Source organism: Ascaphus truei, chromosome 7 (assembly GCF_040206685.1).
Source record: "Ascaphus truei isolate aAscTru1 chromosome 7, aAscTru1.hap1, whole genome shotgun sequence".
Taxonomy (NCBI): domain Eukaryota; kingdom Metazoa; phylum Chordata; class Amphibia; order Anura; family Ascaphidae; genus Ascaphus; species Ascaphus truei.
This window is the reverse complement of record NC_134489.1, coordinates 79100981-79127526: the sequence shown is the minus strand read 5'-3', so window position 1 is coordinate 79127526 and position 26546 is coordinate 79100981. Positions and strand designations below refer to the sequence as shown.

Here is a 26546-nt window from a genome sequence, read left to right as displayed (position 1 = left end):
TTACAGCAGCAAAACTTTGCTCGACTTCCTAAAACGAAAGTTACCGTATGTTCTCTATGAAAATGAGAAAAAATAACTTTTTTGATTAGCAGCAAAAAGAACAACAATGTAAAAAACACAAACTCCTATTTTTTACATTCTAAAAGTTTTTAACATTCAGGAAGTTATATAAGAATTGAGATAATGCTTCTTTAGATCAAGTCACATCGGAAATACTGCAAGAATGACACATGTAGCCAATGTTATTGCAATCTGCAGTGTGCTGCAGCGTGACATGCCCAGTGCACCAACGGGAGAAGCGGACATTGTTTTTAATCAGCAGAGGGGGGCATCACGGTACTTCACCCGCGGGAGCACACCATGGGTTGGAATAACCTTTGCTACATCTGTACTACGAATTCAGGCTTTCAGGGATATCCCTGCTTCAGCACAAGTGGCTCAGTTATTATGAGTGCTGAAGCAGGGATATCCTGAAAGCCTGAGTTCGTACCAAGTACTTTTTTTAAACCCTCTATCTCAGCACCATTCCACAGTGCATCAGAAAGCAGCAATTATAATCATGCATGATCCTTGGTCATAAAAAATGTTTAAAAATTGTTTCAAATGGCAAAAAAACCCATATCATTACAAAATATTACATATGAGCCACCAAACTGTTTTGCCCTCTGCCGCTGTTCTTGGCGAACCATGCCCAGGCAAGGACATCTAATAACTAATTTAAGAACAACCTCAGACCTGCTGGCCCTGTTGCAGTTTTTTGGCCACCTTATTCAAAACACCACTGGTAACAGCCAGAAATACTTACCACCTGTTCCACACTCAAATGTGTTTTCTACAGATTATCTGCGGGGGGTGCAGGGTTTACAGAGGCCCCACGCGCTTCCCGAAGGCACTTAAATTAAGTGCCAGGGAAGCGGTGAAGGCCTCTATAAACTTCACTTACCTTGGTTCAGACGGCTTCTGCAGACATGTCGCCATGGCAACGCAGTCCAACGATTTAATGCTATTTAATGAAAGTGTGGCAGGTAGGCCACAACATATATTTAGACAGGGTGGAGTATATTGAGGAGTCTGGACGCAAGTGCTGCTATTCGGTAACGATACCAGATAGTGAAGGGAACCTTGTGCGCAAGCCAGACCCAGCTGATTATTACTGACCGGTTACAGTACTGTTATTGTATTGTATGTCTTTATTTATATAGCGCCATTAATGTACATAGTTATATAGGGTAAAGTTTCCTCCATCAAGGGTGGAATCAGTTGTGCCAATGTTATAATGTCTGTAAAACTAGCAGCGCTATACAAGAATAAACTATTATTATTGTCTAAATTTAGCAGAGTTTGAACTTGATGGACATATGTCTTTTTTCAACCTCACCTACTACTGTATGTAATTATGTAACAGTGAAGCAGCCGTTCAGACCATTGTTGACCACAAGTCTCAGTAGAGTCCAATAAGGGTTTTTCGGGTCAAAAACGTCCCAAAAGGGTAGTTTTGACGTATGTAAAGTAATAGAAATCCCCGTACATTGTAAAAACTTATCATTTATTCAGTATGAAAATAGTATTAAAAAAATACAGAAAAGAATCCTTTCAAAATAAATACCTATTGCCAGTGGTTGACAAATCACCCAAAAATCTACTCGCCGAACCATAAAATCTACTCGCCACCTAGTCCCGCTCCCAATCCCGCCATGCTTGGGCGGCCATGAGGTCACCACGGGGTCAAATCCAGTCGCCACGGGCCTGTAGGTGAATGGATTTGTCGAACACTGCCTATTGCAACAAACCCATCCCGACACAAATACAGAATGCCCACAAGTTTGCGCACCCCGGTGTAGAGAATGCATACAGATTTTTAGCTCACATGTGAAGTTGCAATGACCAAAGTCTGCTTGGATGCTGTGGTTTTATTTGAGTGAAATTCAGTGTTGTGTCTTCCTCTAGGTGAATACTTATCTCATCATCTCATCATGTTTGCTAAACAGTAAAGTTTCCTGATTTATATAATTGTTAGTTGAGAGCCCTTACTGCAGCCTGATCCCTGCTTCTGACAATTGTCCCTCTCTCACAGGGTAAAATCTTGGTGAATAATGCCATTTTTCTCTGGGCAAATTAAAAGCATGGAGGCACCAATGCTTCCGTTTCCATCCCTCCGTCCCTCTCTGACCGGTATAGACAACAACAGGACAAAGCTGTTTTCAGCCACCTAATTCCTTGGTGTTCATACAAGCTCAAAAAAAACATTGAACACGAAGCTCCATCTAGGACTCCCAATGGCCTTTCTCTTCTGATCGCTCCACCTTCCTCCCCGTAGTTAGTCTCTCAGGCTGGGCAGCAACCCTTTACTCGGTTCACAAACGTCCTTTCCTTCTCATCGATTCAGTTACTTTTTTTTTTTACCAGGTACTTGCGTCAAGAGTAGTTCATTAATACTTGATATATCCACCATATAGCTACTCAAGCTGCTGCCGGGGAGCAGAATTCTCCTGGCTCAACAAAGAAGATAGAGGGGGCGGGGGCCACGGGGAGGCACATATTGTCCATTTTTGGTGGTATTAGGGGAATTCTAATGCACTGCAGCAGCTTGAATATCTATGGTGTGTTCAATTTGGATAAGTGAGATATTCAGTGCCCCGTTTTGACTCTTACTTTCCCCCATTCCTCCCTCCTCTGTGTAGTGCCTCAGTGAGTACTTTTCTGTTTTCCAGCTACAAAAAAACAGACAAGAAGCCATAGTTAAATAGAATATTACATCATGCTGCTGTATTTGAATTGCTCAGTCTTCAACACCGATACTTGTACTAATAGAGTATTTTAGAATGATAAAGGCTCCATGTTTTCATCTGGCAAATTAGCTAGTTGATTATTTTGTTCTTTAAAAAAAAAACAAAAGTGTTTTATTGCATTGGCAACCTTTAGATTTGAAGAATACAATTGATTTCCTGCAGAGCTTCTGTTCCACTGTGATTTCTTGGCATCAATACATTGCACTGACCTGGATTATGTTGATGTATTAGAGTTGTCAATGCTATACCATTGGGCTGGATAAGTGCTGTGTTAGGCAGTCATGAATCAGGTAGAAAGAGGTGGTAACCCTGTTAGTCCAATTTGTTCACAGTGCCCTTGACTGCATTGTTTGAAGCATAGAGAAAATAGGTTGGTGTCATTTTTAGCACAGTCACTTCTGCTTTTGCCAGTGTGATACAGATTTGAATTAAATAGTCTGACTCATGCAATGTTATATAGCTTAGAGATTCTCCATGTTCTTTTTTTTTTTTTTTTTTTAAATCAGTGATAGTGGTAATGAATTACATTGCCCTCTTGGATAGAAGAGTGCTGGTGTTCTGCTGAGGAGCCATATGGTTCACATTTATTTTAATGTGCTTTTGACATCAGGAGACTAGCTGAGAAAGCAGAGAGAAGCGCTTACACCGTGGAATCCAGCCAAGAATGAAATTATTTATGTTTAGTGACTATGGAATGACTCCTTTCATATAAGAAAGGTGCTCGTGAAATGTTACATTAATGACATCTATATATGACTTTTTGAAGTGAAACTTCTTTCGTGGCAGTGCCATCCAAAAAAATCTGGTAGGGAAAAAAACCTGAAAATTGTCATCGGCCGACGCTAGCAGTTACCTGACCTCTGGTTGGGCTCCAGCTGCCGCGGGGCAGGCAGCTCCGTGGATGGGTACCGCCCCCCCCCCCCTCTCCTGCAGCCGGCCACTCTCCATTGCTTTTGCGGGCGGCCTCCTGTGTGTAGGCCCCGCACCCGCACCGAAAGTTCTGAGGCTTGAAGGCAGTGTACAGATAGTGTGCGAGGGTTGAGAGTGATTGATGCACGATGTGCGGGGGGTGATTGATGTGCAGGGGGGGTAATTGATGTGAGTGCAGGGGGGGAGAGGGTGATGGGAGGTGCAGGGGGAAGGGTAATGTGAGGTGCAGGGTGGAGAGGGTGATGGGAGGTGCAGGGGGGAGAGGGTGATGTGATGTGCAGGGGGGAGAGGGTGATGTGATGTGCAGGGGGAGAGGGTGATGTGAAGTGCAGGTGAGGGAGAAGGTGATGTGAGGTGCAGGAGGGAGAGGGTGATGTGAGGATGATGTGAGGTACAGGGGTGATGTGAGGTGCAGAGTTTATTGAATAGAGCCATAAGTGACATAACAAGAGTAATATAGTTGCAAGAATTTTTAAATCAGTACTGTAGTATTAGACTTACTACTTTCTTTTTTTACAAATTACCTTAATGTCCTTTGAATTTATATATATATAAAATTAGAGTCCTTTTATTTCTATAGCAGGTTTTAGCACTTCCCCAGCAGTGCAATATCTTTGCAACACTTTCATGTTTGGGATAATTTGTTGCCAATATTTCCAAACTGTCACAATAGATAATGTTACCTTAGTAATTTAAGAATACATTGTAGCTGCTGAGTTACATTGGCTGAAGCATTGATTGAAAATCAAAGGCAGACATTTATTGAAACCTGGGAAGCAGGATCTTTGCTGATCGATTACAAGAGAATGAATTGATCGGCAGCTTAAGTAATTTGTTTCCTTTAATGAAAACTAAATGTTTTTATTTTTTTTACTTTTAGATTAGTATTTAATGTTTAGGAGGGGAAACAAAAAGCAAACAAGGGTTGGGTGGGGTAAAACATATCAATGGGTTACAACTTAGATAGTATATAGTGAAATACAATGTGTTTAGAAATATTATACATTTAATGTAATACTTAGAGGTCCTATTTGATACATAAATACAAGAGGTTTTGGTCCATTGGTTTGATCTGTATAATGCATCCTTCTGCTGAACACAAACCATATTAACCTAAATGTATTTGAAAGGAAAGTGTAACAGTACATTCTGGATACAATGTTTTGACTTGGTAAAACGGAATCGTTTGGGGCTCCTGAAATGTTTCCCTTCAGCGTAGAGTAACAAGATTTTCAAAAGTAGAAACTGGGACACATTAAAATATGATTTATGAAACAAATCGCATCAATTAAAAATAAATATTATTATAATGGAATTTTTCTAATGACATCCCCATTTATGCTGTGTTATTGATTTTTTTTAGTTTTCCAACATAACTGAAACTCTCGAGTGTAGCAAAATGACGGTTTGGTTTATATTAATAAATTGTTTTATCAGAGTTTACCAATAAATTGAAAATGTTTACTGTTTGATATGGTCGATCGCATGAAAAACATGCAGTGTCTATATTTAGGGTTGTAAGAATTTTAAGTGAGTCCAAACAGGGAAAAGCTAAAAACTGGAACATTTGCACAATTTTGAGGCAATTGTCGGGACACTGGGGTGTTTAAAAAAAATCTGGAGTGTATGATCCCTCTACTTCAGTAATAACTCTACAATATACAATAGTGCCCGCCCAAAAATAGTTCCATGGATCATGTCACCATGAGATCTTGATAAGAGGGTAAGAAAGGCAATCTGTAAACTATCAGACCTGCCAACATTTCAAATATCCCTCCTGTGCAATGACATAATCTGTTCCATCACGCTCTGCCCACCCCGGTGAGATGACACAATTTGCTTCATCACACCTCACCCACCCTGGCGTGATGACTCAATTCATGATTCTATTGGCTGCTGGAGCGAGCCCTGACCCTGCACACGTTATTTTTTATTGGCCGGCCTCACTCCGGTTGTTAATAAATAAATACTTTCCGGGTTTCCATTGATTGATCCTACGGCCATCTTGTTTTTCAATAATTCAATGGCAGACATTGAAATGTTAATTTCTATGCAACCAGAGGATTGCTTTAGTTGGGAGTTCTGTTGTTCACCTCCATGGTACACTCTGTATGAACTAAAGCTCGAAATAAAACAATATAAAAGACGTGTGTGTTGTGTACAGTATGTGTATATACAGAACAGAATACACACACACCTACATTAGAGCCTGTTTATATAGGGGAACTCCGGGAGTTCTGGCATCTTTGTTAAGAGAGCAAGACGAACATGTGTATAGCAATTATATGAGAGAGATGTATGTTATTTTCTAAGACATCCCCCCACCCCCAATAAAGTGGAGGTTTGTTGTAGTTTAAATATAAACAATGTTTTGTATGCTTAGGATTATAGCATTTTTATGTCCACAAAAAAGCACTGAATACTGTACACATATGTAAATGTATACATAGCTGACTAAATGAAACTGCATCATTTACTACTGTACATTTAGTTGTATATGTAACAGGATTTCACTATTACACAGTGTTGTTGTGCTGCTCACCTGCTAGGCTTACAGGATTGCTGAGTTTCTGCCGGTGTTAGTGGGGAAGATAGGACAGGCTTTAGGAATATTCTTAGCTCGTCACTCAGTGCAGCACCTCCATCTCCAGCAGGCCCCAGTAGAAGTGGGTGCAGTCCCTGCAGAAGAACCGTCTTGTTCTCCCGCTGATTAACTGCAATCTCAGGCAGGAGTATATAAAACAGCAACTGGTCTTTATTCTTCCAACAGAATACAGCATATAACCGGTACACTTCTTAGGATGGTCCCTGAACTCAACCCAAGGAGCTTGAGGCCCCAAAGGTCTACCGTTAGCTCCCATATTCCCTGGTGGAATAAGGAGTAGTTATCCCACTCCCCTAAGGGAGGGGAAGGAAGGTGGCCAGAGCCCTGGCTCCACGCTTCCAAAACAGAGAAACACTCTGGAGATAACCACTACATTTAGGCTGTGCAGCCCCCTTTGTAACCAGGAGGAGGGTCCCAGGTCTGAGCTCGATAGGGGAGTACACAGGCCTTAGGCCTACCCCACCTGTCACTGAAGGGAGCTGCTTACTGCAGGGGTAAACCCGGATCAACCCTAACACTGCCTGCGCTGGTACCAGGGCTTATGTGCTCGGCAGGGCAGATTAGTATCCAAGAGGCTACATGGCTACATATACATTTTAGAACACATTTATGTCTCTTTCGCTGTGATATGGACACAACATTGCAAAGTAGTTCATTGTGACGGGTTAATTAAATTCCCATCCTAATTAATACACACGTTTGTTTGTTATTTTTTAAGGTGCCAGCTACACTTGCCAATTAAGTTTCTGTAGCTTGAGAAATGCATGCAGTAATAAGTTCACATAAGTGCTGGAAATGAAAATAAATCATACTGCAGGTGGTCAATACCACGTTTGTTCTTGTTTCTCCATTTTACAGTGAGATACAGTATTGAGTCTGCATAATACACCGTAGAATATTTCTTTCTAAATTTCTAATCTTTCTAATACTTTGAGAAAGCTCGTGGGAGCGAAACATGTTAGTGTGTTTCTCTGGTTGCTAATAAATTATTTTTTACTATACCCTCTTCATCTGTTCCTGCTCATGGTGCAACGCTATCCTTGACTCCTTGCCAAAACATTTTTTTTCCTTTCTAATTTTATATCATTTTCATTTTTCAATAATGCAAAGAAATTATAAATATTTTTTTTTATTTATTCTTGAGATGTTTAATAGCACAGCATAGGGATGTAAAGGTAAAGCCTTAAAAACACATTTTACAGTGCATGGAATATTCTACAGCTTTTTAAAAATGTGGCCTATAATTTCATTCAGTGCGTCACACGGTATTCTGCGGTTGTATGATGATCTGTATTGTCACACACAATAAAGCGGTTTTTATATTTTATATATGAGTAGGATGTATTTGCTGAATTGAGAAATTGTGGCAAAGCAACAAATGTCATGAGTAATCAAACAAGTAAAATGTATATGCCGAATTGAATGCAGTAATGTGGATTGTTTATGCTTTTAAGGCATTCAAATAATTTCTGTATAGAACAAAAAAAACAAAAAGCCCCAGTGTAACATCCAATTGACAAAGTATATAGGTAAATACTAATCTGTTTGTCTTCTCATAAGTAAGGGTCACTGAGTTAAACTCATTGGCCAAAGCGTTATAAGCCTGCAGCCAGATCACGGCATGACCACTACAGTATATACTTTGTCATTTGGATTTTGCATTGGTCCGTTTTTGTTGCTGTTGTATATAGTATATTTAGTCACACCCAATAGCATTCCTTTTGACACAAATATACAGATGCAGCGGCCATTATTTTAACAAATCACGGAGCCGTTTTTGTGTGCGCTGCTGTACTCCACGCGGTATTAACGCCGCCAATCGCCCCAGGCACACGTGTTTATCGCGGTTGCTTTGTTTGAATTTCATGAATTGTGTGCAATTAAATGAAATGAATGAATTGTAATGTGTACAGCACTGTGCTACTGTGTCAATTTCAGGTGTTTAAAAGCCAGAACACTAAAATGCCATTTTATGCACTCACCTGCACTCGCGTCTTAAGGCGGTACGGTTGAAAGAAATCCCGCGCCATGACATGGGTATTCCGAGGTATACACCGCGTGATTTGTTAAAATAATGTCAGCTGCAATTGTAAGTGTGTTGGGTGCTGAGGTTCCTGGGATTGTGTGTGTTTACTAAAATAATTTCACTCAATACTTTTGTTTGTTCACAACCAGCATCTTAATTTGGAAATGATAAAGTAACTGTTTGCTCTACTTAATCATACATATGCCTGTGCGGCCATATATAGCACTCTGTTCTGTGACAAGCACAGCCACAAAGAGAGTTACTTTCCGTTTGTTTGTTTGTTTGTCACTTTCATTAGGGAAAAGGTGGAATGATTTTTTGCAAGGCCGTTCCAGTGGGTGAATACAGAATTAGGTTTAGAGGGTGAATTTGTAACCTAAGGGCCAGATGCACTTAGCAGTCATTTTGAAGCTGATATTGCGGGGTGTGTAACACTTCTGCTGAACTTTATTTTCCATTTGCAGACGTCCTGTTCACTACAGAAAGATTAATTATATCGGATGGGCACTTTCACTTATGCTTTTGGTTTTGTTACTAAAAAAAGTGTGTTCTGGTTTTGCTGCTCGATTTGTTTGATTTTGGTTTCAGATTTTTACCAAATTATGGGGAAAAAATCAAAATAAGCAGGGCAATGCAAAAACAGCATAAAAATACTTACAATAAGTATTAAATTAAAAATCAATTATAAAACTAAAATAAAATAACTGAACAAATATCAATAATGAAAAAAGATTGGGCATAAAATTTAGAGGCACTTGTGTTCTGGTTTTGGTTTTTGCATTTAATAGGGTTTTCTTTAAAAATGCTTAAATGTGTATGTTCACAAGTAATTATATGCCTCGATATTCTGTATTCATTACAATGTATTTCTGTTGGCTAAATCTGTATTTTGTGTGTCTTCTAGCATCATCAATTCTTAAACGAGAGAAACGACTGAGGGCTAAGAATGTACGCTTTAACTGCGTTACGGTGTATTATTTCACAAGACGACAAGGATTTACTAGTGTGCCCAGCCAAGGAGGAAGCACACTGGGCATGTCCAGCCGTCATAACAGTATTCGCCAATACACCCTTGGAGAGTTTGCCATAGAACAGGACAGGTTGCATAAGGAGATGCTGAGAGACCACCTTAGAGAAGAAAAACTCAACTCTCTAAAACAGAAGGTAATACTATGTTTCCTTAATTATTTCATAGTCGGGAGTCTTTATTCTACAGTATAAATTCTTGTACGGTCTCAATTTATAGAATAAGGGCCAAAATGTAGTCGCGTTCCGGTAACAGTATTGGCCCTGGATAAATGCAGATTCGTTGGATGTTGAGGTACCCTTTAGTGGCTCAACATAAGAGTTCTTTGCAGATTAAATCACTACTTTCGAGACCTCATACTGTAAGTTTCTTCTTCAAGTGTACAGGACAATCCTATACCAGGGGTGGGCCAACATGTTTTTCAGCAGTGCCAATAAATGGTCACAAATTTTGTGGTGGGCTGCTGTCCTACTGTCGACTATGAAAAAGAAGGATCCAGTGCTCCACGGATTTTGCAAAATATCAAATTTTATTGCGCCATACACCCAGGTCCGTTTCCACCTTAGTAGGTCTTTTTCAAGTGAAGTGACTTTTCACTTGAAAAAGACCCACTAAGGTCGAAATGGTCGTTGTGTATGGCGCAATAAAATTTGATATTTTGCAAAATCCGTGGAGCGCTGGATCCTTTCTTTTCATAGTCCAAGTGGATGTTTTTGACAGGTATCCTTGAACCAGCAGCATAATACTTTTTGTTTATACATCTAATGGTGTGCAGCACATTTTTATTAGTCCTACTGTCGACTACACCCGGTTTAAATTAATAGCTAAACCTAAACAACATAACGCCCAAAATAAACAAGTATAAAGAAAAATATTAAAATATTACTAACACTTTTTATTGAAAATAGAAGAAAAAAATGGAAATCCTAATTTAAAAAAAAAAAGAAGCTGAATTTAAAATGTCTCAATGTGATCGCTGTACTTGCATTTTAGTTAACAGTTTCCCAATATTAAGATTGATTTTTGAGGGTTGATAACAGAAGCATAAGAAAAAAGCAAGGAAATGGGGACTGCAGATTTGATCTTCAGAAAAATGCATTGCATTTACCACTAAATGTATGTTTTGTCCACATTGGTATAAATGCATACAGTGGAAATGCACAACCCCAAAAATTCAAGCCCAAGGTCTGGATGGAATGAGATGGCCAATTACTGTACAAACTTGTTGGTATTCTTGCTTAAAGTAGGTGGGAGGCGTACACCCTATAGTATAGCTTTCTCTTACTACCGGACATGATTTGTTCATTACTGTTTTTCAGAATACCACATTTAAGATGGTACTGACACCAACTGGTCTTGAATGCAGCATTGCGGGCTTCACTAAAAATATTTTAATACTATGTAACATCACTTCCCTCCTCCTCATGGAGATATGCATGTTACGGGTGTTATGGTGCTCCCTGTTATACTCACAAGAGGCCTAAGCCTCCGCGCTTGGGGAGCATGAGGTGGCTGGTTCAGCGCCTCCACCTGTGAGGATTTCTGCATTGGCGGGATAGCCCTTCACGGGAACCGATATACCTATATGGTATACTTCCAATAACAACAATCACAACAAAGTATATATAACCTATTTACTATGGTCCCACAGTCTCAGCAATACAGTATACACAATTACAATAACCGTCCCCCCAAGGACTGAGTGTGCCCTGGGCACCTAAAACCCAATGGTCCGTCCAAACAGTCCCACCCAGATATGTGAGGGTAGTGCTACCCTCCCAGTGTGTTGTTGGTGCACGTGGTGGTACCTTCCTGGCTATGCGAGTACACCAGAGCATTTGTAGACAGATGGCAAGCATTGTCCCACGATGCAGGGCCTCCAACACAATCCCCTTCTCGCCTTACGTCCGGTAGCACAGAGCGAGAGATTCCGCCAGGCCTGGGGAATCCTCCACTGCGGTTCCGTCTGCTCCGGCAAGTCATTGGTATACTAAGGGGCAAGTCCCTTACTATGGCCGGCTCTACAATACATCCACTACCGTGTAGGGGAAACTACCTGGGGCCTACAGGGAACGGGTCTGGCCTAGTCCAGGGGGGCTTGACTAGCTCCCCGGGCACTACCTCTCCCTTCGCCGGCTCCGTCAAGATTGACTATGCCGTCTCCAGTCCGTGGAGAAAATCCTAAACGATAGGACCTCCCTTTCCTGCAGCGCCAACTTCAAGATGGCCACTGCCTTACACACAGTTCATATGTATGTGTCTGCGCCAACCACAACATGGCTAGCAAAGCTCACCAAACCCTCCCACGTGATGGGACCACTTTCAGGGAGGAGGCAAGGAAGGGTACCCCGATACCATGGGCGTCCACCAGAGGGGACAAGGGGGTTGCTTGCCCCCCACCCCACCCCCGGATCACTTGCAGTCCCGGACTGTTTTTGGTGTTTATGGCACCGTAAAGTACGATAACGGCGCAATAAATGCCAAAAACAGACTGGGACGGAGGTGGGTGGGTCCCCCTGGCGCCGCGGCAGGCAGCTAGTGGTTGGCTAGTCTACGCTGCTACGCAGGAGGAAGCGCAGCACACTGTCATTGGCAGCACTCAGGAGTGAGGCGGCTCTCATTGGAAGCACTACCTACAATGAGAGCCGCCTCACTCCCAAGTCAGGACCAATCTGTACCGTGGCTGGCCCCGACATTGCGCTGCGGCGGTGCCGGTGCCAACAAGTCCACTCATCATTGGTAGCTGAGCGCTACCAATGAGAGCCGCCGCCGTCCCTTGATGACCCAGTCCCTGAGTCGGACCAATCATGGTCCGACTCTGACATCCACAATCATCACGCAGCCTCCCGCCCATCATGCTTTTGCCTCCTCTGACTCGTCGTCAATTTGCGCAGGCTCACAGTTCAGAGAGTCTGCTGAAGAGTGAAGACGCACACAGCAGCACTCTCTCTGCGCAATAGGCCCCGGCGGCCCTGGCACTCTGCAGAGTAGACTGCAATTAGTTCTGAAATCTGAATCCAATAATCCACAGACCACAGTAGTTTTGCTGCCTCAGGGGGCAGAAGGTAGGATTCGGAATTGGCAACAATGTGAAAATTAGGGTACAAAGACAACACGACGTTTCGCTGAGTGCCAGTGCCACCACATGCATCATGGTGGCTATTTATTAAGATGAGCTGAATAGAGTGTGAGAAAGGAGAAATATTATGGAAAAAGCAAGACGGGCAGGGTGAGAGTGATAGAGCAGCGAGAGAGAGTTAAAGTAAAATAGATACAGCAAAAGAGAGACAAAGGAGCATGATGCTACTATGGATGGAAAAAGAAAGATGGGGAGAGAGAGGGAGCACATGATAGAAAAAAAACCTGCGCTGTGTCTTGTGTGTTGTTGAAAAAACAAGGAGAAGCAGACAGTGAAAACGAGGGAAAGCAAGCAAGCAAGCACTCAGAAAAACAGGGGAGCGGAAGATGTGGGATTATATCTGGTGAATGATGTGGATGCCATCCAATGCTAAGGCAAGTGCTGTGGGGTTACAACTGGTGCTGTGTGGCAAGTGTTTTGGGTGCAATCTAGTTCTGTGGCAAGTGAAATCTGTCACTACAGTATATATGTATTGTGTGTGTGTGTGTGTGTACAGTCATACTAATAAGTGCTCCCACATAGCTCGTAGGTCGCAGCACGCTCTATTCCGCAATGGAAAGGGGTGGACCCAATGATGAAGCATGCCACCAAGGGGAAACCCTATTAGGTTAGGGTTATATAAAGAAAACATTCTGTTTTCCTTGCTTTTTTGAAAAAGAGTTGGTTTTGCAGTACTGCAGGGTCTTTTTTTGATTAGAAGTATATATACCCATCCACCCACACTGTGTGCCACACACATACACTTTTCCTTTTCCAAGTTTCTATTACTGCATTCATATTATTGAATACATATATTCAATAAATAGTGCATTGTAGGTGAGTTATTTGAAGTTCACAAATCTCATCTTACCAATATAACTATGCATTATGCAAGGAAAGCTTGGATCTCCCAGCAGGAGAACTTTAAAGGGATTTTTCAACTCCCTGCAGCTCATCTACAACCCACAGTTTATTCAATACCGCCAACCCGGTGATAAGCAGAGTATTTAATGATCCCCATTTCTTTTTCTTCTGCCCCACGTGGCACACATCATGTCGGAGGATCCTGCGCAGAGAAACAGCCTTAAAAAGTAGTAGTACGGCTGGAATTTCTGCACTTAAGCGCCATTGTGACTTGTCAAGTTCTCCAGGCACCCACCAGATCCTGCAACCCTGAGTAGCTGCTCTTTTTTGATGTCATAACTACAGTTTCACAATTGATTTATTAATCTTCAAGCTTTCTCAAATTTGCTTGAAAATGCACCATTTGCCCACTCTTTTTTTCAACATTTTCTCGGGGGGGGAGAACCCCCCTTATGCTGGTCGGGCTCGCTCGCCACAGTGCACTCACCACCACTTTTACGCCAGGCACTGGCCGTTAAAATTATGCCCCCCCCCCCTGAAAAAATTTCTGCGGGCGTCCATGCCTGCTACAACTATATTTCAATAAAGTTGACTTCTCTAGTGTAAATATATATTTTTCTTAAAGCATCAACTGATAAATAAATAGATATTTTATGGGTACAATCTAACTGAATAGCCAGGCAATATAAATCACTAGTTGTAAATCACTAGCATAAACCATGGAATTCCATTAATACTTTAACTTTAAATATATGAAATGTATAGTTTCAGTTATAATGATATAAACCTGCATTTATGTGTACAATGGCAGCAACAAACTATATTATAACCTAGATTGGCAGAATAAAATTTATGGCTACCATGTTCTTAATCTTTACATACTACAGTACTCGTATGTTGACGGAGTACAGGTTGTTGCCATCGGAAGAATATATGCAATATTAAGCACAGGTTATTTTGACTTTGAATAGAAAGTATTTATTCCCAAACGTGGCATACACGATGCTCCAAATTGGGTGTTTTAATAGGCAACAGTCTGGATCCATCTCTGCTGTACCCGCCAGAGAGGAAATCCTGCATTTTTAGAGAGCACATTAAGATTCAGACTTCGGTATTTCTCAGAAGTCAGCAAGATAATGAGGCCATTGCTATGCAAATAGAATCATTATTATTAATTTGTGTCAGCTCCTAAGAGATACTTGAATAGCTTTTTGAAATAACAAAAAAAACAGAATTTCATGAATTGCAAGAAAAACACAATGATTATTACCATTTGCTTGGATTTGTTTTTTCTAGTGCTACAGTATATTAGAGGGATGATGTCTAAAAATTATAATGAATATCTGTTATTGTCTTTCGTATATTTAAAGGTTATTCATTTAAACGTCAACTGTTTGAATTTTCTTTTCCCCCCAAAAAAAATTTTATCAACAAAAATATGAATGAAACAATCTTGAAATTCGAACTCCTAAATGTCTTTGCAGGCATTGTAAGGCTGAGTCCATACAGCTTTCGCCCGCGCAGAGGCGTGGGCGTCCGTGACGTCAACCGCGTGAAGCGGGTGCGTTTTTTGGACATGCTAGATGCGCCATCGGGGGGCATGTCTAGGGGCCGTGTCAGTGACGTCACGGAGCAGGTTCGCCGTCATTGGGTGAACCGCTCACGTGATCTGCCAGTCGCACGGAGAAATCCGTTTTAACTGATTCCTTGCGCAACGCGCGCCCCCTCCTGCTGTCGCCCGCGCGGTCTATGGGCTCGATCAATGCCTTAAGGCAATGTGATCACACTCGCAGTCGGCGCCCCGCTTTTGGGCGATACGGCGGTACCGAGAAGGGCGCCGCCATGTCTGCGCATGCGCATAACGGGTAAGTCAGAGGTTGCGCATGCGCACACCGGGAATTTTCAGGTCTGTGCATGCGCACAAGCTGAAAATCGGCAATTCCGCTTTCTGGCGATTTTCGCTTTGCGGCGGGCCCTTAGAATGAATTCCGCCGCATGCCCGGGGCCCTCCTGTATGTATTATGTTATTTATATAGCGCCAACAATGTACGCAGTGCTTTACAAATTTACAACACAAGGTAAATAAATACAAACAATCGGGATAAGTGCAACAGGCAAATAACAAAATAAGGGAAAGGGAGACCCTGTTCCCAAAAGCTTACAATCTGATTGGTATGTTGGGAGTCTTGCAGATGCAGTAGGAGTAAAAGTGCAGTATTAAAAGTGCAGTCAGGAGAGGTCAAGTGCACCCAGAGTTCGTAGTAGAGGCGCAGATAATTTAATGGGATGCTTCTCTTAAGAGGTGAATTTTCAATAGAGCTTTGAATGTGGAAAGTGACAGTGCTTGATGAATATTGTGTGAAAGAGCGTTCCATAGGTAGGGAGAGATTAGTGAAAAATACGGGAGCGGGCTGTAGATGTAAAAGGGGCAAAGATGAGACAACCTTGAGTTGAGAGCCAAGTAGGGGTTGTAACAAAAGGTCAGAGTTGAGATATCTGGAGGCCCTGAGGAGTGTAGAGCCTTAAAAGAAAGGAGGCACATTTTGTACTTTATACAGAAATGAATAGGAAGCAATCAGAGAATGTTCAGGAGCTCAGAAGCAGATACGTGCCTAGAAGAGCAGGAAATTATTCGGGCAGCAGCATTTTGAAAAGAGAGGTGTCAGGCAGGGAGGCCAGATAAAAGAATGTTGCTGTAATCAATAAGGGAGAGAAAGGGGGCATCTTGGGGCCGTTCTATACAGCATGCGGCCATGCAGCTGTGCGTGCCTCTGCGAACGCGCGTGCACGTGCCGCATGCTTTTTGTATGTATACTGTGTGAGTATACAGTGTTGAGTATACAGTTTGTGTGTGTGTGTGTGTGTGTGTGTGTGTGTGTGTGTGTGTGTGTGTGTGTATGTGTGTGTGTATGTGTAATTTATTATTTATTAAAAAAAAAACATTGGTAGAATTAATATATTTATTAAATTTGTGTAGACACACAAATACATACACACACATATACATACATACAACATGCATACATATACACACACATATACATACATACATTCGGTAGCGGCGCGAAAAGATGAATTTCCTCATCTTCGCTGCTGTCTGTCGGCTCCCCTCTCTCTGCCGTGCGCGCGCGCGGCCCTTGTATAGAAAGGCTGACTGACGTCAGCCAACTAAAATTCCGCGCGCGAAGAAACAACAACATTTTGTAACAGCATTTATATGTGGAGAGAAGAAAAGGGAGGATACAAATGTAACTCCTAGGTAGTGTGCTTGCGAAACTGGGTGGATAGTGGTGTTATTGACTAATGAAGAAGGGAAGGTATTGTCTAGGGGTGCTATGGTTAAGAATAGGTCAATTCAAATAGGCTTGTTTAAAAAGAGATTGGAAAGTTCCAAAACAAAGAGATGAGTTGAAGATGTTAGTGAGGGTAGGGACCGTTCTAGAAGCGAGAGGTTTCAGGAGATGGGTGGGAATAGGGTCAAAGCTGCATGTGGTGGGTGTTGAGGAGAATAACTGGAGGGATACTACTTCCTCTGTAACTGGAGGGACGGAGTAAAAGGCAGATGGAGGAGGAATTAGGAAGGAGGGGTGCGGAAGGGACAAAGGGGATTTCTTTGCGGACAGCTTCCCCTTTACACTTGAAATAATCGGCAAAGTCTTGGGGTGTAATGCAAGGAGTGGAGAATGATGTGGCGGGGGGGGTGGCTCAAAGAAGACAGAGGTGAGGTGGTGTGGGTTGAATGTATGCCTGTTTATCAGAGAGGTGAAGTAACTCTGTTGGGCAAAAAAAAGAGCAGAGTTAAAGAAGGACCAAATACATTTGTAGTGAAGAAAATCAGCCAGAGCAAGTGACTTCATCCTGTGGTATTCAGCGGAATGGTTGCAAGAGGGCAGAAAGCACGTCTGAGTGTTTAGCCATGGTTGAGAGTTGGAGTGCCGTGAGTCGCGGCATGCAGGAGGAGCATACTGATCAAGTAAGGAGGCAAGGGCAGGGTTGTAAATTGTGACAAGGCTGGTTGGGTTTGTGGAGGGAGGTAGATTTTAGGCTGGGTTCCAAAGACTGAAGGACAATGGAAAGCAGGATGTGAGTATAGCAAGGCGAGGCTGTGACGAATGTGAGAGAGGAAAAATGAGATGAGGTTATGGTCAGTGAGTGGGAAAGGAGAGATTGAGAAAGCTGAAAAGGAACAGTTTTTAGTAAAGACGAGGTCACGGAAGTGGTATGGATTTCTTGTCAGCAGTGAGCAATAAACTACTTTCTTCGTGAGGTGTATGCAAAATGGCTGCCTTCAAATCTACAAATTCATGAAAATGTGAGAATACATTTTAAAGCCTTTTTATTATTAAGTATCTAAATGTATTTTTTCTTATCAACCAAAAACTGGATGTAATAATGGTGCAGCCTGGAAAGATTGCAGGCCCATCAGCAGCAAAAGAGACTTTTTCTCTAACATGATTTGCATAAATGGAAGCTTAACATGCCTGTAGACCAGGGGAGCGCAATCTTTTTCCCCTGCGCCCCCTTGCCGGCTGTTCTGCTCTCCGTGCGCCCCCTTCCCTCCCTCCTCCTTACCGTGGTTGCCGGCGTCTGGGCATCATGATGTCACATTGCCATAGCAACCATGGCAACATGTCTCCACATGCCGGCTGAACCACCGTAAGAAATGTTTACAGAGGCCTTTGCCGCTTCCTCGGCTCTTAATTTAAGTGACTTTGGGAAACGCGCAGGGCCTCTGTAAACCCCGCGCCCCCCGCAGTTAATCTCGCACCCCCCAGTTTGCTCACCGCTGCTGTAGACTAACTCCAAATCAACAGTGAGATAATCATAAAGGATGGGCTTTCTTTAGACCTTCCTCTATTATGTCATGCATAAAGGCTAGGAGGTATAATACACAGACTGAATCATTAATGCATTGTTAAGTATATAGTATGCCACTATAGTCATATTGTAATCCTTACTAATTACTGTCTTCTTTTAGATAACCAAAAATGGCACTGTTGAATCTGAAGAAGCCAATATCCTTACACTGGATGATATTTCCGATGATGACATTGATTTAGACAACACTGAGGTAGATGAATATTTTTTTCTGCAACCCCTGCCTACAAAGAAGCGGAGAGCATTGCTTCGAGCGTCTGGCGTGAAAAAGATTGACGTGGAAGAAAAACATGAGCTGCGAGCCATCCGTCTATCAAGAGAAGACTGCGGCTGTGATTGCAGAATATTCTGTGATCCAGAAACTTGCACGTGCAGCCTTGCAGGCATAAAATGTCAGGTAAGCGACTAGACTCGAGCAGTCCTTAAAATAGAATAAGATAAATATGCCACTTGCATATTTTACCATTTTTATCAGAAGCAAACATTAAACAGAAATATACAGGGTAATTTACATTGAGTTTGTACCTTCTGAATGTTGTCTTTTTTGACCAGCTGAAAGCAGGCAAAACTTGCCATTTAATATCAGCAGAAAATGAGTCTAAATTATAGAACAGGAGTGGCCAACTCGAATCCTCAAGGTCCATCAACAGGTAGGGCTGCCAGGTGGCTTCTCCAAAAATACTGGACACAATGGTGAAAGGTGCGATGCGCTTGAAAAGTCAGTGGGGAGGTATGTTATTTATAAATGATCTGACCGTTATGTCATTTTTTTTTTCATTTCACTCCAAGTATGCATCAATTTGAACCATTTCATATTCTGGTTCGTAAAAAAAAAATTGCTCCCACCCCAAAAAATTTTAACGATACAGAATATGAAATTGTGCAAATTGGGCATACTTGGAATATATTTTTTCTTCAAAAGAAGGTAACGGTCTGATAATTTATAAATAACATAGAGTTCCTGCAGTCATACAGACCAATGGCGAGCATTACTGATCTTAATGCGCCTCTCCCGCAATTTCCAAGATTGTTGCGCCCGTCTTCATCTTCTCACCACTCCACACTCCCCCTCATACTCTCTCACATCTCCCCTCATACTCTCACCCCCCCCCATCCTCTCAGCCCCCCATCCTCTCTCACCCATCTCCCCTCATATTCTCACCACCCTTCCCCTCCCTCTCTGTCCTCCCCTCCCCCTCTCAGATCTCACCACTCCTCTTCCTCTCTCACCCCTCATCCTCTCAACCCCCTCTCCATCTCTCACCCCCCGCCCCTCTTCCTCTCACCCCCCTCCCCTCATCTTCTCTCATACCCCTCCCATCATCCTCGCCCCCTTCCCTCATCTTCTCACCCCCCTCCCATCATCCTCGCCCCCTTCCCTCATCTTCTCTCACCCCCTTCCGTCATCCCATCGCCCCCTTCCCTCACCCTCTCTCGTCATTGACTGAGCCACTGATTGGACCACCTGTGTGGAAGCAGAGATATCCTTAAAACCTGACCAGTTGGTGGCCCTTGAGGACTGGAGTTGGCACTTGTGATCGATCTTTAGCTTGTGAAGGTTCTGTCTTGATGCAACACATCTGGAGGCAATATGCATTTCAAAAACAAATGTCTTTATTAACATATGTATTAAGGGGCATACAGTAGTATAGGAAGAAGCACTAGCTCCAAGAGCTGCTGTACCTTGCTCCTCAGTATCAGGAAGACTGTGCCTGAGATTTCAGAGAGAAGTGAGCTGGCCCAAGTGCAGCCACTTTATAAAAGCTGAAATTACCCAGCATGCCGCAAATATAAAAGACCCTTCTGCTATATTGTGTCAATTGGGCAAGTATTCTTTCCCGATGGACAAAACTAAATGTGTCTCAGGAATTGGGGGAATGCGGTCACTCCCGAGTGTTTAGGTAGTATTAAAAATAAAAATGAAAAATAAGCTCCCATCCTCTCAAAAAATAATAATCAAGCAGCCCAGACTGAAGCTTTAACAATACATTATGTTAGGGAAAATACATATCAAAAAATAAGATATTCATTGTTTTATCTCATTAGGTACATTTACCAAATCAGGTCTTAATACAAGGGGACATGTTATGGAAGTATCATGGAAATTTAAGTAGTTATGGTCAGTGTATGTACATGAAAGATATATATAGTATATAGTATATACTGTATAAGGACTCATTCTAAAGCTGGTTTGTGACACACTGTTACAATGTATTATGTATTGCACACCATATGGTGGATATATAAAGCGAAAGGCATAACAACTGGAAAGAAATGTACAGTTGATGCTGTATGACAAACAATAATTATAAATCATTATTTTGTTCAGAACTGTGGAGAATAGCATCATTATTTTTTTTTACATTTATTTATTTATTTTATAGCATTTTTAATAGAGATCATAACACATTGCTGTGCTGTGCTGTGCATGGCAGGTCCCTCCAGCACAACATGTAAGGCTATAAAAATACACACATTGTTGTCTTGTAGATCAGGCTTTGATGCATTCTGCCAGTTACATTTGAGTGACCCGAGGCTGCATTCTAGCAAGGTCTAGTAAGCCTTTCATCCTACCAAGGGAGATAAAAAAGGAGCACCAATTTTGATTGCAATTGTGCTGAATACATTTTCTAACTGAAGAACTTTGTGACTTATTTATTATTCCAGAATTGTGGGTCTGTTTTGCCAAATTCACATCCTTTAATACTGTATGCAAAATAGGGACTATTTACTTACTGGTTGAAAGCAGTTGCAATAAGAAAACATTTATCATGCAAAAAAAATCTATATGAAAGTCTTATTATTATTATTTTAACAAGGTTTGCAGACAGGTCAGACTCTAACCCAGGGGTGGGCGACACCAGTTCTCAAGGGCCACCAACAGGTCAGGTTTTAAGTCTCTCAAAACTTTTTTCCATTATACATAGGGAAAAATCTGTCTAAGCCTGCGCTTATAGTGCCGGGGACGGTGACGTCACGCCGCGGTCGCTGGAAAAATCATATTGACTTGACTTCCAGTGATCGCGACCAAGCCGATGCGCCGTCATGTTGCTTCTACTATAAGCTCACGTGACGGCGGCAATACAGTTTTTTTGCCGCGACATTGTGTCGCCAGCACTATAAGCGCAGCCTAAGGATGCTTAAGCTTAATAGTAAATAAATCTGTATCAGATATCAGCAACTTGATTCTTAGGTTTGATGCAGCCACAAGACAAAAATAACATTTTCCCATGACCATTTGGTTATTTAAGACCAGACCATGTTTTTGGAGTTACCAAACTATCGCACATTCATTCACAAGCTACAGTATCTGCATGCATTATTTGGTTATTCACCACATCTCATCTGGCTGGGGTTGCCTGAAAAGAGGGCTGGGAAACCTTGTTTTGGACGCATATGTGTGAGTTAAGTTTAACCACAAAAATCTCAACTTCTAAAGTAGGGTTAAAGCAAAAATTGTGTGAATTCCACCTTTCCGCCAATTACAGAGACAGCCCAGTTACTGATCCTTAATCCCTACTAATGAAAAACTAACATTGATGCACACTTACAGTCAGACATTTTAATACTTAAAGATCATGTGGTAGGATCAAAGTTGACATCCTGTTATAAAAGAATGTAGACAAAGTACATTATGCTACTAATACAATATTTTTTTTTAATGCATGTTTTATTTTCTCTTAAGGTGGACCGTATGTCTTTTCCATGTGGGTGTTCTAAGGAAGGGTGCAGTAATACAGCCGGTAGAATTGAATTTAATCCCATTCGTGTACGAACTCACTTTTTGCACACAATAATGAAGCTTGAATTAGAGAAAAACCGAGAGCAGCAGTCTGCTGCAGCAAATGGTTGCCATGGCGAAGTCAGCTCGCTTGCAAGTTCTATGGCCCAAACTGCCCATCCTGTAGAATATTCCATTGCAGAGAATTTTGAAATACAAACTGAGCCTCAATCTGCAATGATGCACTTTCAGTCCTCCGAGCAGCTAAATTGCAATGGCGAAGATGAAGAGGAAGACGATGGAAGTAGCTATTGTAGTGGAGTTACAGACTCCAGCACACAAAGTTTAGCACCAAGTGAATCAGATGATGATGAGGATGACGATGATGACGACGACGACGACGAAGATGATGAGGATGATGATGAAAAATCAGATGATTTTGGCGATGTAATAACATCCCATGAAGATAATATATCTGTACCATCTGTTCTCTGCTATTCTGATAGCAATGCAATGCATGAAAGCCATTTAAAAAATGCTTCATATTACTCTAACTCCTCAACCCTGTATTATCAAATAGAGAACCATAACTCTGGTACCCCAAACCAGATCAAAGAGGCATATCCAGAAAGGGACTCTGTAAAAAACGGTGCTCTTAATTTGGTGCCTTACAGCATGAGAGCGGAGCAATGTGTTGACTATACAAGGCAAACCGATGAGAGCTATGCTAGCTCTCATTACCCACCAACTAATCCATCGGTGATCGTGTGCTGCGCCTCCTCAGAAAGTGATAACAGTGTTTCTTGCAACACTTTATACCCCGAACATAGGCCAAGTCTCCCTCAAGTGGGATTTCACTCATACTTGAAAAGTCCCTCGCCTGATGGATTTGTTTCAAGTTTAAATGGCACAAGTCATCACATACCTGAGCTTCTTCCTGAGAATTCCATAAGCCTTTCAGAAACAAGTAAACTTCACGAGGATTGCATTAAATCACCTGTAGTGGAAACAGTACCTGTTTAATGGGGTATATTTTACCCGCCTCAAACTTTACTATGCTATTTAATTGCAATGTAACTTAATTGATTTACTACAATCAAACTGTTTTTAAACCAGACAATAGAAACAAACTGGCTTCTCTTCTAGATTTATTTGGGTTCATCTCACCTTTTAATCGATACGGCCATGGCAATGCACAACAAAACTGTTTATTCAACCATGTAAAAAGTCAAAACGCTGTTTTATTAGGAAATGTTGATTATATATATATATTATATATATATATATATATATATATATATATATATATATATATATATATATATATATATATAAACGTAGCTTTGTATCAAACTGTGTGAAACCTGCCCAACCAGCTCGATCAAATGTTCATGTATTTGATTAACGGGGTCTGTGCAAGATTGCTGTACGAGTCTTTAGGTAAACAGAGTGAAAATCCTAGATTTATTGAGGAAAAGGAAGACTTGATGTGGTTTTGTGATATAAAAAAATAATAATATTTACTTGTTATCTAGGTGATTTATTTATGGAAGTTAAGTGTATTGTTCAGTGTTTCTGTTTTTATACACATGGACAGCATGTTCATAACAAAGATGTATGGATCCACATTATTTGTCAAAGCATGTCCACAAAAAGAAAAAACATGAACTGCGGGATATGACTCGGAGAAATATCTTTAAATGCATCCTTTAAACCGCAATAGGCTTAGTTTAAAAGATGTTGGACTTAACGTGGACTCTAAAACAGAAACTGTACTACTTGTACTCCTTTAGCATCTGATGCTACTCTTATCATGGAGAAATTGTATTACTGTTTAGCTCCAGTCAATTATTTTGTTTACTCCTTAAGTGCTGGAGAGTACCAAATCATTGCATTGTAATGCATTCCATAATCCAGTTGTATGTGGTTGACTATGTTAGCTGCACAGAATCCTCAAGGCTTTAATGGGCAATTTTGCTAATGTGTGCCGTAATTTTCACTTATTGCTCCCATTTTATGTCTACAGGGTATCTGAAGAATAGGACTGTCAGCATTCCAAATGAGGTAGTGACAGGTTTTTGCAAAAGTTGGCATTTTGTAGACGAATTAGTAGTTTAAATGTGTAACGCACCTTTAAACCCTACTCTTACTAATGCACTTTAGTGTCCCTTTGCAGTATGGAACTAAGCTGTGATCTTTGAAACTGTACAAGTGTCTTGAAAGAAAAACAGCACCTTGAATGCACACTTATTGAAGAGGCCTCCAACAATCAAATATATTGAAGCAAACAGAATGCTTTTAAATCCTGTCACGGGGGAAATCATTCAAGTCAGTCATCAGCGATGGTAGGAGATTTACTAGCATAAATTGGACTTGTACCTTACACTTTCTTCAGTGCATAGCCCAAAATTCTGTGTTTAATTTACCAATACTGTAGAAGACAATATTAGTAAAAAGATTGCAGGTTTTACCATTCTGTGATATTTCATTTGAAAGAGGCCAGAGAGAGTGAGTTAATGTATTTATTTATAAAAATGTTTTACCAGGAAGTAATACATTGAGAGTTACCTCTCATTTTCAAGGATGTTCTGGGCACAGAGTTATAATACATGGTTACATAAAATGAACAGAGTGAATACATTCAATTTACAGACATTTTATGGACAGAGATAATATGATGTATGGTAGCATACAGCGAGGTTATCTCATATTTATGGAGTAAGCTGACATTGTTCTACTGATGATCGGATAAGGTCCCATTAAAATGTATGGCTGACACATTTAATAAAATATTTGCTAGAAGAAGCGTTTTTATTGGGTTAGAAAGACTAATATTCAAACACAGTTGAATCCCTTGTTTAAAGCTTCACATTATATTAAAATGTACCTACAGTATGTGGCCCGAGTTCTGTTCCTTGGAGCTTGGGCAATGCCAGTGAAGATGTAGCCATGACTCCTGGCAACTCTTGTGCCTGCTGTTTTCCTGGGAAGCAGGACTGTTTGCGAAGACAAAGAGTAGGGCCACGTCTGTTCATGCTATACAAAATTATTAGGGACATTTTCATTTGTGATATTTAGGATCCTGGAACAATCAGAGAGGCAGAACTACCTCCGGTTTCTGCTTCTCCAGGAAGAGTACATACCTACACTACCTAGTAAAATAGAGAAGTGGAAGAGAACCAGTGTGTACTATTGAAAAAGAAACCAAATTCCATAGATTTAGTTATGATGTTCAATGCACTTAAAGCTCATTGATACTACTATATAATAAATGACATAACCAAGTAACGATGCCTGACTATTGTGGAAGGAGTAGTCTGCCTAACCTGAACACTCCATTATATAAGGAATCTGCAAAAATAGTGTTTTGCAAAGTAACACATACTTCTCTAACAGTGAATAAGTTAGGTACACAATGGGGTAGGAGTATTACATGCTTATTTCCCCAATTTCATCCTTGCTGTACTGTATTTGTATTATTGTATTTAATTGTGTACTCATTATTTTTATAATGAAAGGGTACAGCATTTTAAATACAAGGGAATACATGTGCAATAGGAATCAGAACACTAAACAGGAAAAGGGGATCACTGACCAGAAGAAGTTTAGATACACTCTTCCATTCCCTCTAAAACATACCCGTGGCCTGACTCTTTCCCACCCTGCTAATACTTTCCTGCGCATATCTAGACCCCCTCCTGATAAGCAAATGTGTGAGAACTACTGAAAAATAATAATATAAAGGGAAATTAATATGCAGATGTTAAAATATCTAAAGTTGTAATTATGTGATTAAATACACATTTAATGCATTTTACTCGAACGCCTATTCCATAAACTTCAAAGAAGCGGTTTTAAATAAGACACGTCCGTCATTTGTACTAGGATATGGTTGCTAAGGACATTTACATTTTTAATGCAATTTGACACCTCTTGATCTGCTTCAGTATTTTGCAGTCTTTATATTGATATGCCGTATATGTTATGTACATGTTTGTTTAAAATGTAGAATTGCCTTGCTGTTAAAATTATTGCATCTGCTCTGACATTTTTTTAAAATATCAAATGGAAACTGCTGTTCTGCAAATATCAGACTGAAAGAAGATTGCAGACCTTAAGCTCTGTAAGACTGGTCCTACTATAGAATAAATGTGTGTGCTTACAAATGTAAAGTGATACAATCTATTACGATAAAAATGATGCTTTTGGGAAACAAACTCCAACTTGACAGTTGTTTTATGAGTCATTTGTCATTGTGCGTCTAGTTATTCTTACTTCTCTCATATTAATACTGTGTCAGTAATCCGTACACGAAGAAAAAACACAAGGTACCATTCTGTGCAGAATATGGAAGAAACATTCATCTTGAGACTGAAACCTCAGTTATCCTTTAGCTTTAGAATTTGAATGCATTTGTATTTCCCTCCTACATTTATGTTACAAGATTTTTCACATGATACTTTTATTGAACCAACACAAAATATACACTGGTGAGTGCGTAATGTATTTTACCTGCTAAGTACCCACGTTAGCTGCAACCACAATGCTGGCCACATTTACAATTCTCAAGTTTATTGAGTAAACTAAT

At 41.0% G+C, this 26546-nt stretch overlaps 1 protein-coding gene across 2 annotated transcripts in view; it reads left to right on the top strand.

The window, feature by feature from the left end:
• Nucleotides 1–26186, top strand: part of CSRNP3 (cysteine and serine rich nuclear protein 3) — a 116222-nt gene extending 90036 nt beyond the window's left edge. For both annotated transcript variants that reach the window (XM_075609185.1, XM_075609184.1), the window contains exons 3-5: nucleotides 9255–9514; nucleotides 18338–18634; nucleotides 21923–26186. In XM_075609185.1, coding sequence (XP_075465300.1) covers nucleotides 9255–9514; nucleotides 18338–18634; nucleotides 21923–22981 — 1616 coding nt within the window. In that variant the 3' untranslated portion in view covers nucleotides 22982–26186. The remainder of the gene's footprint in view (nucleotides 1–9254; nucleotides 9515–18337; nucleotides 18635–21922) is intronic.
• Nucleotides 26187–26546: the final 360 nt, after the last annotated feature.